The 13553-nt window shown below is 34.9% G+C and overlaps 3 protein-coding genes across 5 annotated transcripts; 1 reads left to right on the forward strand and 2 right to left on the reverse strand.

The window, feature by feature from the left end:
* Positions 1–6: 6 nt before the first annotated feature.
* LOC105141098 (mitogen-activated protein kinase kinase 5-like) lies at positions 7–1276 on the reverse strand. Its single transcript, XM_011048203.1, has one exon. The coding sequence runs from the start codon at positions 1137–1139 to the stop codon at positions 81–83; it is 1059 nt and encodes a 352-aa protein (XP_011046505.1). The 5' UTR covers positions 1140–1276; the 3' UTR covers positions 7–80.
* A 2446-nt stretch (positions 1277–3722) lies between these two features.
* On the reverse strand, positions 3723–8450 carry LOC105141099 (uncharacterized). 3 transcript variants are annotated; one of them, XM_011048205.1, is made up of 5 exons: positions 8186–8450; positions 7951–8067; positions 5016–5482; positions 4703–4765; positions 3723–4296 (listed from the first exon to the last, which is right to left on the reverse strand). In XM_011048205.1, exons 3-5 carry the CDS (start codon positions 5247–5249, stop codon positions 4147–4149), a joined length of 447 nt encoding a protein of 148 aa, XP_011046507.1. In that variant the 5' UTR covers positions 5250–5482; positions 7951–8067; positions 8186–8450; the 3' UTR covers positions 3723–4146. The 3 variants fall into 3 exon arrangements, with proteins under 3 accessions (XP_011046507.1, XP_011046506.1, XP_011046508.1); XM_011048204.1 differs by having other exon boundaries at positions 7951–8102; XM_011048206.1 differs by lacking the exon at positions 7951–8067.
* Positions 5248–11804, forward strand: LOC105141162 ((R)-mandelonitrile lyase-like). The gene is given in 4 exon segments (XM_011048296.1): positions 5248–5374; positions 10400–10762; positions 10765–11193; positions 11196–11804. Coding segments are annotated over 4 exon segments (1347 nt in total). The 3' UTR covers positions 11624–11804.
* Positions 11805–13553: the final 1749 nt, after the last annotated feature.

Below are 13553 nucleotides of genomic sequence, written 5' to 3' on the forward strand. Positions count from 1 at the left end.
AAAGAAATTCACATTAATATCATAAACAACAACAACAACAACCCACAACAATTCAATTCAAAAACTACAGCAACTACCCACTAAAGAATTGGCCTAGGTGGAGGAGGCAACATCAAACTGTGAGTACCATTACCACCACTACCCTCTCCAGCTCTTCTCACAATAAACGGATGCTGCAGCAACTGATTGGCAGTAAACCTCCTCGCCGGCTCCCTCTGCAAACAACAAGCAATAAAATCCCTAAACTCCCTGGACGCAGTAGCCGGTGCTTCCGGTGGCTGTGACATGCAAATTGCACACATTAAGCTTGCCCAGTCACCTTGTCTCCCTACCCCAAATGGAAACCTCCCTAAATAGAACTCCAAAATGCTAACCCCTAAACTCCATATATCCCCTGCATACCCATCATACATTCCTTTATTCAAATCAGTATTTATCCTTTCTGGGCTCATGTAAGCAATTGTGCCCACTGAGCTATTGCAAGGATCCATTGTCTGTGCTAATATTCTACTAACCCCAAAATCAGCTATCTTAACATTGTTTTTAGAGTTAATTAAGAGATTACTGGGCTTAATATCTCTGTGCACAATTTTCCTTTTATGCAAGTATGCGATGCCGTTTAATATCTGCCGTGCCACGTCGGATAGATATCCCTCCTGGTTTATGTGGGTCCCTTCTAACGAACCGCCGTCCATGAACTCTAGAAGGACCTGGATCTCACCGTTGTGATCGAACATGTCGTGGCATTTAACGACGTTAGGGTGGTTAACGTCGCGAAGGATCTCGATCTCACGGCAGATCGAGTTCCGTACGGAGTCTTCGTGGTTGCCGTAGATGACTTTCAGAGCGTAGAGGCGGCTCGTTGGACGGTGGACGACTTTGTAGACGGTGCCTCCGCTGCCGCGTCCGATTCGGTTGATTCGATCGAGTTCAGAGAAACTGAGTTGAGCAAGAGCTGAGGAGGAGGATGAGGAGTTTGAGACGCCGGAGTTGGGTGGAAGAGGGAGGGGTACGGCTAGCCGAGGGTTACGTTGAGGGAGAGGTAGTTTTAGGTCAGGGAAGCGACGCGGTCTCCTGTTGTTGGTGTGACTATTGGTGGAGGGAAGGGGTTGTGGTGGTGGTGGTTGAACTGGTTTCATGACTCGGTGAGTTGAATCGAATCGGACGAGATGGGGAATTTTGATAGAGAGAAGAGAAACGGGAAGGAAGAGGGGAATCCTTTGGTCTGCGAGAGTGAGAGAGGGGGAGGGATTTGTAAAGGAGGGAAGGAATCGGGATTTTAAAGGGAGGGTCGTGTCACGCGCTTTTAAGGAGAGTGGGAGGCAAGAGCCAATGAGAGTTAAGAGGGGTCCAGCGAGGAAGGATCGATGTAAGGGCGTAAGTACCGTAAATGTGGGTGAGGGACAGGGTTTTTTATATACCGTTTGTACTTTGTAGCGCTTATTTTTTTAAATGGTTTTTATTTAAAAAATAAAATTAATAAATTTATTTTTAAAAATGATATGAAAAAAAAATATATATATATATAATAAAAAAATTAAGATAATGATATGAAAAAAAATATATATATATATAATAAAAAAATTAAGATTTTTAAAATATAAAAGCAAATGAGCTCTTAATTAATTATTAATGAAGACATAAGGTATCTCGTGAAAATTTAACTTTTTCGAGAAGTTTGAATCCTAATTTAAAAGATTTATTGTTTAAAAATATTAATATTATTTACCATCATAATTATTGAACTTAATATATTAAATTGAGTTTTAATTTAATTAAATTTAAAGAATTTTATAAATTAATATTGTCTAAACGAGTCATATCAACACTGAAAAGAATTTAATATATATATATATATATAATAATAATTCTAATATATTGAGGTTGATCTAGAAAGCAGAATTTTAAAACCAGCTAAACTCTACATCAATTAAAAGAATTGTGATCCAGATACCAGAGATTGAATTTTTTTAAAAGCGAGTTAAGACCCGAGCAAATATGAAAGGGAGGTCTTCTTTCAATGAATTTATATCTATTCTAATTTAGAAATTAAATCTCATTATTTTAAAACTCAATCAAAACAACCTTCTTGTGTAAAAATTTTAAAATAATATTTTTTAATAGCAAAAATAAAAAATTACTTAATTGCTAAGCAGGGCTTTAACTGGATCAATTTAATTTTTAATTTCCTTATTTCTTTGAGCGAAACTATCCAAACCTCGAGTAAGCTAGATCCTATACTTAGTAACAAGTTAGACCGGGTTTTAAATAAATATTAAATCCTACATCTCTTGAGAATTCATGTTAACGGTAGTGCTGCTGTCCAGAAGGATACGCAAGACTAGTAGTTCTTTCTTCATACGCATAATTATAATTATAAATAACTTAAGTAAGCGGCAAGGATGAGTAAGGCTGAATTAATCAATCACGTAGCTTAATATTAAATTATGTTGGTAGGTCAATTTTCTTGATACTTGTTCCCGTCAATGAAAAATGGATTAGTTTTATATCACGAAACAATGGATTGGGATTGAGACGATGGTGTGTGAGTTCTCGATTTTTTTTTAAAAAAATGTAAAATAAAAAATAGAGAAATTAATAACTGGTCCTAGCCCTTTATCGTTCTTGATCAGATAAATAAAAAGGTGTCAATTTTTTGGAGTTGAAATTTCATGTCCAAGGCAGAGTACTCCAAGGTACAAGTGTTGAACGAGTAAAACTTCCTTGCAGTCAAAACATGGCACATATAATTTCATTCTGAGGAGATTTCACAGAAATTATCTGTCTATATATATATATATATATATATATATAAAGGGAAGGAATTGAATTGACATCGAAAAATGACTCTCATATTCAAACCTACCAATACCACCAGAAAATTCAACTCTAAAAAATAGGTTGAAAATTGAAATCGGTGTTCTATTTTTTAAAAAAATATATGGCATAATAGTTATAGTTAAGTATTGAAAAAATAATTTGATTTTTTTATAAAAACAATGTTAGTTTAATATCTAAAAAATAGATTAATTCGAGTTAAATTCCCAACATAAAACCCGGGTAACGTTAATAACTATAAAAACAACAGCACGCGGAAAAAATAGAAAGAAGGACCAAACAAGATCGTTGGTGTTTTTTTTTTTTATTTAATCGTGTTTAGGTTACTCAGGGAGGCAAAGATCCATGATTCTGACCATGTCAAGTTAGACAAGCAGGTCAACACAGATGACTACACGTTCTCTAAAATTTGTCAAAATTAATGCATGGTTTCTATTCTCTCTCCTGTTATGTAAAACTCACGTTTATATGACTTCTTGTTAGTGTTACACGTGATGACATTTTTGGGTTCTGCAGGGGATGGTTCCTAAGCACGCAGTACCAAGTCTCTCCTTTTGATTCAGTTAAAATATTAATTAAAAGGTTACTTTCTATAATCCAGTTTAAAATTTGAATCTTGATAGCCATATTATTTCCTTAGCAGCTATACTGATTCAAATATAGTTATTAAATTGGATTTGATTTAATTATTAGATTTGATTTAGTTTAGCATGTTTAATCTAATGATCGGATGATTCAGTGTAGATAAAAATAAATATATAAACTTGAATGCCTTGTAATGTTAATAGACAATATGGCTAACCCGGTCAAATCACTGAGTGATACTCAATAATGTCATCTCTAAAAAATTAAACAAACTAAAATAAAATAAAATGATATTATGCAGAAAGAAATGGTAACTGAAATTTATCCAGGAAGCCAGTCATCGGCATAACAACCCGATAATCCGGACAAAATGGGCCGAACTCTATGTTGGTCTGATCACTATGATAATTGCTGTTTAGTTCTTAATTATCAGCAACATACTTTCAATCAAAGGTTAATTAACACAAACTACCCTTTACACGACACTTCACCTGTATGATCCATGCATTCATCGTCTAGGATTGCTGAAACTGTTGAGAATGACGGTTATCTTTTTGGAGCCATAACTACTATATCCATATCGCCCAACTTTTTTCTTTGAGACATGTTAGCCCCACAAGCCGAAGACACAAACCCTATCAATCACCTTTAAATCCGGGGTCCGTGTAAGAAATGACAGAAGTAACCATGATTACATTGCGACCCTGTAAAAAGGGGAATCCTTCAACAAGTTCCACTGAATCTTGGTCCATCCCATGCCCATGCATGGTTGGCACTGGCAATGGTCGCCAAAAGATATTGATCAGCCAACCAGGAACAGGCTGTGAATAGTTGCAAAAGATCCCAGTTCATAGCTCTTCTGATAGCAGCAGCCTACATATAGCATGTGTATTCATAGCAAAACACTAAAATTGAAAGCCATTTCTGTTGCCCAAAATTGAGCACCAACCAACATGATCCCTTAGAATAAAGAAGTTTTTCTTGCCTTTTAAAAATCTACCCAGGCTGCCTTTGATCATAACCCTTAGACAACGGTCACACAGCCACCTCAACACTAACTATAATGTTGGTTTTGTTAATGCGATGCAAATGTATTTTTGTAAGAATATGTTTTGTATCAATTTGATACTTTTTAATAAACACCGGTGAAATGCATTACTAAACACAAAAAAAGCTCGAGTTAAGATTCCACTTGTTTTAGTGCCTGCTTTTGTGGTGTAACGCGTGTTCCCAAACAAGCCCGGCACCATAACTTAAATAAGAAATAACAAAACCAAACCTTGAACTTGGCAACATCTTTATGTATTTGGGTCCCACAGGCTTCACATATCAGCGCCATTGGCTGCAATAATATCAACTCTTCAGAGTTCAGAACGCAATTCACAGTTTCACACGCACATGCTGTCCACAAACACGCGCGCACACAGAGGTCATCTATTGAAGTTTCAAGTTTCTTAAAACACTGCTTGGCACAATGCAATAGAGATGGTGACAATTAAAGGACAGGTTCATGAAGAAATGCATTGAAAAAATGCATCAGTTCGACCTTCAACTGAAAAGAAAAGTCAATGATTACTTATGAAAAACTTAACCTGATTCAATAGAGTACGGTTATTACACTGCCATGTTAGATGGTCACCTATTGATTCCTGACCACTCATGGATGTCATGGGTGAAGTTTGGGCAGATATGCCTTCGGAACTCACGGAAGTACTTGAGCCTACCGGACGTCCAACATTTCCTTCGATAGAAGTGGCACTATCTGAAGACTTGGAACCACACCACAAGTCATCGTGTAATCTCTTTTCAGCAGTTTCAGCAGCCATGGCAGCAACTTGTATTGGGCTGAGCGCAGCCTTAATATTGTTGTCACCACCTTCACGTTTAGGACCTGATGGCAAGAGAGTATCACGTCGTGCTCTGTTCTCTGCGGCAGCCAGAGCAGATGGGCGTAATGATGACAGACAGTGGGGGTTGACCGGAGACCCAACCGTCTCCCAGGAAGACCAAATCCTTGCCCGGTTCCAGTTATTCCTTTAGCCATCAGTTCCTCACATTCCTACAGAAACACACAGATTGTATCACACCACAACAAAAATGTTTATTCTAATATACATTTAGCAGCAGCAAGGATGAACAAAGCAGCCGGCTGTTTGATTAAGGATTCCACTTTAACAAAATGCAAGAAGAAATGCACGTGCTTGGTGAATCATCATATGGCAGAGACTTGTAATAATTGGTAACATGATTTGGAATGCAAGTAAATGAGCATATGAACAAACTCCATGCGAGGGTAGCAGAAATGGAATCTCTTTAGTCATTCACAAAACTGCAATATGTCATGGCACCAAACTTTAAAAGTGGCTTGATTAAATCAATTGAAATAAAAATAAGTAACAGGAAGAAAAAGGCTAGCAAAAGATCCAAAGCATCCGTAACATCCAGAAAATCCAAAATATAGGAACATCAAAATTTGATTTATCTTTGTTTTTCATCATCATCATGGCACCAAACTTTAAAAGTGGCTTGATTAAATCAATTGAAATAAAAATAAGTAACAGGAAGAAAAAGGCTAGCAAAAGATCCAAAGCATCCGTAACATCCAGAAAATCCAAAATATAGGAACATCAAAATTTGATTTATCTTTGTTTTTCATCATCATCAGAATGGGAGGTTTGACAAGTTTAACCTTCAAAGAACAAGGTGAAATTCCTTTTCACCTTTCTTCTCAAAATCACTTTTCTTATCCCCAAATTGATAATGGATGTGCCTTTACATCTAAGTACGAACTATGCACTCCTTTTTTTTTTTTTCCTACAATGTTATTTCTCGAAGTTCCTTATCCATAAGAGCACCAATATCTTAGATATAGATTCCAGCTATATTGGAGAGAAAAATAAAATAAAATACAAGAACTAAAGATTTTGGTACATTTCAGCTTTCCTTCTTCATAGGAGGCGCAAGTCCAAAGACAGTTACTTTTCAAGGATGCGTTCATTGTTTCCCTTTTCTTTTCTTTTTTCCCTGTTTGAATAACCTTGTCAATGGAATGGACATCAATGATCAGGTAGAAGAGATTTTTCTTTTCCAATAATTTAGATACTTTAACCATTACAAATACGGGGCACTTGTACAAATCCCAATCTAAATTATTGTTCCATACCTATAATTACATTCCACGTGATGAACAACCCTTTATTAGTGACGCATGAGTTTCTTGTCATGATCTAACTCAAGGGGGGGAAAAAAAAAACACTTCACTTGTGCTTTGATATGACCAATTACAGAATCGAAACCGTTGCCAGTATAACAAGTTCCTAAAGTTCTACTGTAATTTATCATTATCAGCGCATATTCATCAGTATGCAATTCTAATTTCTAGCTATAAAATAGAGCACATCAGAAGATCAGAGCAAGGCTGAAGCTTAAATTCGTGATTTCTCAGGCTTTGTGTCACTGTGTTTCTAATTTGGCACATGTGGCGTTAATTCAACCGGTTAGTTGTTATTTAAGTATATGATCACACAACAATAACATAATACCTGCCATTTATGATACCATGCTTGACCATCCAATCCAAAAACTTAAGCTAATGGATTGGGAGGTCACACACAATGTAAAGCCATATCAAGATTCACACGACAATCATGAGATCCTTAATGAACTTTGCATCGTTGCAATGCTCAAGTAATAATCAAGAAAACAATTAGAATCGGCACATGCACCCGAGCTTGATACACAACAACAGTTGGAATTGCCAAGTACCGTGTAATCATCACACTAATAAGGAAGAATAATCAACAATTAGGAAAACAAATCAATTCTACAGTTCACGGTGCAAAAAGCCAGACCTTTGTTTTGGTTTCTCAAATCACCATTTCTTTCCCTCGTGTTAGTAATGGGTGTTTCTAAGATAACAGGCCAGTGTTTATAACAAACTCACTCCCCTTTTTGCAACTTCAGTCCTAGAAGTTCTTTATACATGAGGAAATCATTGTCTTGCATATGGATTACAACCACGTTTAAAAAGGCAAGTTTTTAGATATTTTGCACATTTCAACTTTCTTCTTGGACAGGAGATACGAGTTAAACATCTTGGAAGGCTGATTACTAACACAGATATGTTCATTGTTCTATTTTCAAAGCACTATCAACAGATTGGATATCCAACTACAGCTGAGTGTTTTTCTTCATGTTTTAGATACTGTCACGAATATTTTGCACAAGGGCACCCCAAAAATGATTCAATCTAGATAACCATCTCATTACCAACAAGTAGAATTACTCGGGATGGACTGCTGTCAGTCGGTAATGCGTAAGTTTATAGTAGTAGCACACTCGAAGCCTCTAACTCAAAATTGAAAAACTTCAATAGCATTTTAACCAGACCAATTATTCAATTGAAACTACAATTTGACGTGGAACAAAAATATGGAATTACTAAGGACTTTGCAATCATTGAACTACTAAACAACAATCAGCAATTAGCGAAACATGTCAACATAATGTTGAGTGAGAATTCAATACCAAGACAAGAAAATTAATTTCCTTTCTAATTTCATCAAGAAGGTTGTAAAAATCAGAATCATGAGGGCCACTCGTTATTTCTCCTCCTCAATCTCAAATTGACCTCTGCACCTCCTCCTATATTCAACCCCATAAGAGCTGGGTTTAGAGGACTGCATTTTAAACACCAAAAAAAAACAAAAACCCAGATAATTGAGACCAGAAGACAAAAAGGATTGAGTTTTCACTAACTGACCAGAATTCAGACAGGACTTTGTCTTTCCATTGGCGTTTTGTCATGATGGGTTGTACTTGTTTTGCTACCTTTTCGAGAACTTTATTTGCATTTTCTTCTCCAACCTTTTTCAGGGGTTTGATTTCCCATACTTTGTTGCGGTCATTAAGATCCATGTCTCTGTGTGTGATTGAGCTTTGAAGTCTGGTTCAATAGAAAGGTAAGTGTTTTTGGTGCTAGTAGTGACGAGGGAGAGCCAATGAGAGCAAGGCTCTTGTAATGGTTATATTGATTTATTTTAAAATGTATTAAAATAATATTTTTTATATTTAAAAAATTATTTTATCAACAGTATTCCAAATCAAATAATCTTTAATATTAAAAAAATATTAATTTAAAATTAAAAATAAAATAAAATAAAATAAAACACCAATTATCAGTCCTGGGCTGCAAGTTAGCAACTTTTTGTCAATTATCAGCCAGTCATTGGAGAGGGAAAGCTGTGAAACTGAGGAGGAGACATCTTGATTATGTGTGAAATACCTAAAACAGTCCTGGTCTTAGCCTGGTTAAAAAGCTCTACTTGGAGGGATAAGTTAGTAAAGCAATAAAATGGAAAATTTTGATATGAGTGGAGAGGACATTAGCAATTTAAATACCCAGTATTAAGCATTTTGAAGTTTTAATTATTATTAGTTTTGGAGAAATACACCCACGCTTCACTTTTATAATCTTGAGAAAATAAAAGAAAAACATTGATTTTGGTCTATGTATTTTTTAAAGTTTTTTTTATTGTTTTTAATTTCTAGCATTGTTCTTGATCAATTGATTTGATAATAGTTAAATAAAACTTGGTGGTATGAATGGCAATCAACTGAAATGATGCTAATCTCACATTTAATTCATTCTGTGCAAAACTAGAAAAACTAATTCATAACTTGCTCTCTCTTATGTTATCATTATTGAAACTCCAACATTAAAAATATATTGTAAGGAAATTATTAGTGTTTTGTTACTATATCAATTTTGAATGAATATTTTAGACAAAGTGTATGAGATGATTAAAATACATTTTTTTATTGTTACAATAAAAAAATATTCATATTAGTGAATTTGAAGTCATATTCCTATCTAATTTCTTGAAAAAAAATTAATATTATTAATTAATTAACTTACTCGACGGGTTAGTTTAAACTTGACCAATCTATTAAAACTATTAAATTTAACTTAAAAAATATCTAAAGATCATTATTTTAATTTATTTATTTAATTTAAAATATTAAAATAATAATATTTTAAATTGATTTATATCAATTCAAATTAAATCGTTTAACTTACGGTGCCTTGAACTATTCTAAATTTTATAATTATACTTGTGATTAAGCGTAAGGAGTAAATAGTTCCTGAAAGAAGCCCAAGCTAAAATTAACTTACCAAAAATTCCAATCACTAATGATAGTTATATCCAGTCATTTTTCTTAATCAAATTGAAACATACATGATCAACATCATACAAGATTGTTTAAAATACACCTCATCGTACACAATCATAACACAGAACCTTCTCCTCTTAACTGAATCACCCTGCCTTTCTCCCTTGTTCTCTCACTTTCCCTCTCTTTCTCTCTCGTTCAAGAAAGGGCAAAAAAACCCTTTATAATCCAAGAAACACCACGAAAACACAAAAATAGAGAAACCCTTTTGCTTTTTCTTGGTAGACATTGTGTTCTTGGTGCCTTTTTTGTTCACCCGTATCACATGCAAGACCAATCCCTCAAACAGGTCAGTTCCTACGTTGCTTGCTATAAATGTCCTTTGTTTCTTTATCAATGGCTGAAACTAATAGAAATCTTGATTATTTTCTTGTTTGGTTTCTGATAAAATGCAAGAAAACAAGATAACAAATGGTTGGAATTTTAGAAAGTTTGATTCCTTTCGCTTATTTATCTCGGAAACCGAACAGAGGCCTTGCTTTCTTTGTTAAGCTGTAATGTAAGCAGTGAATCTTTTTTAGTATAAAGCTTCTCTTCTGCTATGTTTCTTGGAAAAGAAATTGTGGATTTTGTTGTGTTCATGGTTTGTTTCAATGTTTCTGTATTTCAATCCTCAATTCAAGGACAAATGGTTGGCTGCTGATACGATGCTAGAAAATTGCTTGAAATTTTTAGCATTAATTGCAATGATACATTGATTGCATGTGTTTAATCTACCACATTATGCATAATTAATGATCAGAATTTTCTATTTCTGTCATTGACTTGATTTATCTCGGTAAAACCTTGAAATGGAGGTCTAATACTGCCTTTTGGTGCTTGTTGAATGTCTTCACAGACCCAAATTATTTCAAGTTCGTGTTAAATGCCACTGAATCTCCATCAGAGGACCACTATGATTAAATTGTTGTTGGAGAAGGCACCACTGGTTGCCCATTGGCAGCAACAGTGTCACAGTTGTGTAGAGTTCTTTTAATTGAACGTGGTGGCGTTCCTTTAGGAAAATCCAATTTGATGAGACAAGATGGCTTCTTGTCAACACTAAATGATGTGGATACCTTCGATTCACATGCCCAAGCCTTCACATAAGCGGATGGTGTCCCTAATACAAGATTCTTCGTGGCAGCAGTGCCATAAATGCTGGATTTTGTAGCCGAGCTGGCCAAGCTTTCTTTCGGGAATCAGGTGTGGATTGGGACCTCAATGCTGTGAATCAGTCCTATGAATGGGTTGAGAAGGCAATTGTGTTTAGGCCAGACCTTAGGAACTGGCAATCCGCCGTTATAGATGGACTTTTGGAGACTGGGATTGAACCATAAACCGGTTCCAATCTAGAGCACCTGGTTGGCACAAATACTGGCGGCTCAACCTTTGATAGTTCAGGGAGGAGACACAGCGCTGCTGATCTTTTTAACTATGCAAATGCAGCCAATATTCAAGTTGCTGTTTATGCAAGTGTGGGAAGAATCATGCTGGCATCCACTTCTCAATATCCAAGGTCTCGGGTGTCAGCTATTGGAGTGGTTTGTCGTGATAAAGAGGATGATATCACGATGCGATGGTGCGTGAAAAAGGTGGAGTGATGCTATCTGCTGGTGCCATTGGGAGTCCACAGTTACTTCTTTTAAGTGGCAGTGGCCCAAGGTCTTACCTTTCATCTATGGGGATTCTATTGGCTTACCATCTTCCATATGTGGGCCAATACCTCTATGATAATCCTCGCAATGGGATCTCAATTGTGACTCCAACGCCACTGGAGCATTCACTGATTCAGGTGGTTGGTATTTCTGAGGTGGGAGCTTATCTTGAAGCAGCTTCAACAGTTATCCCCTTTGCATCCCCTGCCCGAGGTGTTTTTATAAGGACACCTTCATCACCTTTATATCTCACAGTGGCCACCCTTATGGAAGAAATTGTTGGGCTGTTTGAATGGCACACGCAAGATTTGGGATGTGTTGAGGAGTAGATCTGTGTAAGACTTCATGTTCTGGGAATATGGAGCTCGAAATTTCCAGTTTGTGGAGCCTGCATTGCCTGGAGACCATTCTCATTTTATTCAGATGGCTGACTTTTGTCACCAGACTGTTAGCACCATATGGCATTACCATGGGGGATGTGTTGTGGCAAAGGTGTTTGATCGTGATTACCATCTATTATGAAATACTAAATAAAAAACATGTTTTTAAGCTCAAATTGAAAATCGAATGGAGTCCAAGAAACCTTTTTTTGAGTTTCCAACATTGATTTAATAAGAGTTAATCTTTTTCAATAGGAGCTTAGGCAAGTCATGATGTATTTCACGAAAGAAATTCACCTACTTCATAAAAAAACCTCAAACCCAAAATAAAGTAGAATGTAACTAGTTTACGAACAAGGTTAATAGAAAAGAATTAGGTCAATGCCTCTATGATTTAAAGCTAGGGTTTAATATCCTTGTCATGAAGAATTTTGGTTCAGGACATCAAACTATAAGCAAAGGCACAGCCACCTTCATAATTATCACTTCAAATTCTAGAGTAACATTTTCTCTTTTTCATTATTAAAATAGGTTCAAGACTTTGAAGTTATAAAATAATCGAGACTAATTCCGATGCTTTTTTTTTTCTTCTCCTGAAAAGAAGAAGCCATGGATGAAATCATGAGGGAGGACCCCATGAGAGGTACAAAGGACAAGTGGTGGAACAGGAGTAGGTGAGGAGGAGCATCTAGACCACATGCCTAAAGCTATGGCTTGAGTGATTATGAATTAAGATGACCCGGGATCTAACAAGCCGCGACTTGCTGACCCGAACTTATAATTTAAGATAGCGATATGGTATATATCAATTAATGATATTTTTAATAACATGAGAAATCAAATAAAATTATTTGTTTGGGATAGAGGGAATATATATATATATATAATTAAATCCCTCATGTAGGTGGGACCGCAATGAATATCACTCGCTGGACCAATCATTTTCTTATGCCTCGAAATTAAATCCCTTCACTTGTCATTATCTTGGAATGGAAATCGAATACGTTTCACTTGGTGAAGCAATTAATTATTGTGATAAATTAATAAATAGGGGATGGATGGATGGATCTACCTCGAAGGTGGATGGATAATGGTGTGATTCTCTGTTTCAATATCATTCATTCATTCATTCATAACAAGGTTAAAATCAGGGCACACTTTGAGGTTCATACAGGTGTTTTATGTCCATTTATTTATAGAAAAGTTGTTTTTTTTTACCAAATTTGATAGATAAAAAATTTCTATAAAAAAATAATAGAAGAAAAGCAAATAATAATTATAAAAATGAGAACCAAAGTTAATATAAAAATTAAATTTTAAAAAATAAAATTAAAAAAAATAAATATTTAAAATAAAATATATATAACAATCAAAAGTTTGAGAATCAAATTTGATATAATCAGCAAATAATGACATTTTTAAATTTTTCACAACTTCAGAAAAATATTTTCCGCCTAAATTTTTCAGGAATATACTTTCCTAAAAATCAAGCTAAATTTTCCTTTAACTGAAAAATATTTTTTGTTGATCAACTTTCCTAACAACAAACAAATACAAGAAAGTTTGAAAAATGATTTCTTGCAAATCACTTTTTGGAAAACAAACACAGCAAAAAAAAAAAAAATTCCTGAAAACCAAACCAACCTTTTCTTTTACTGAAAAGTATTTTCTGTTGACTAGAAAATATTTTTTGTTGATTGAAAAATATTTTTTGTTAATCAATTTTTTTAATAACAAATAAACACGAAAAAATTTAAAAAATTATTTTACAAAAATTATTTTTCAGAAAACAAACATAATCTTAATTAATTTTATTCCCTTATTTGCTATCTTGGGAGAAATTCTCTATTTCTCTTCTTGACTCTGCTATGTGTGACTT

Source organism: Populus euphratica, unplaced genomic scaffold (genome assembly GCF_000495115.2).
Source record: "Populus euphratica unplaced genomic scaffold, PopEup_1.0 scaffold250.1, whole genome shotgun sequence".
Classification (NCBI taxonomy): Eukaryota; Viridiplantae; Streptophyta; class Magnoliopsida; order Malpighiales; family Salicaceae; genus Populus; species Populus euphratica.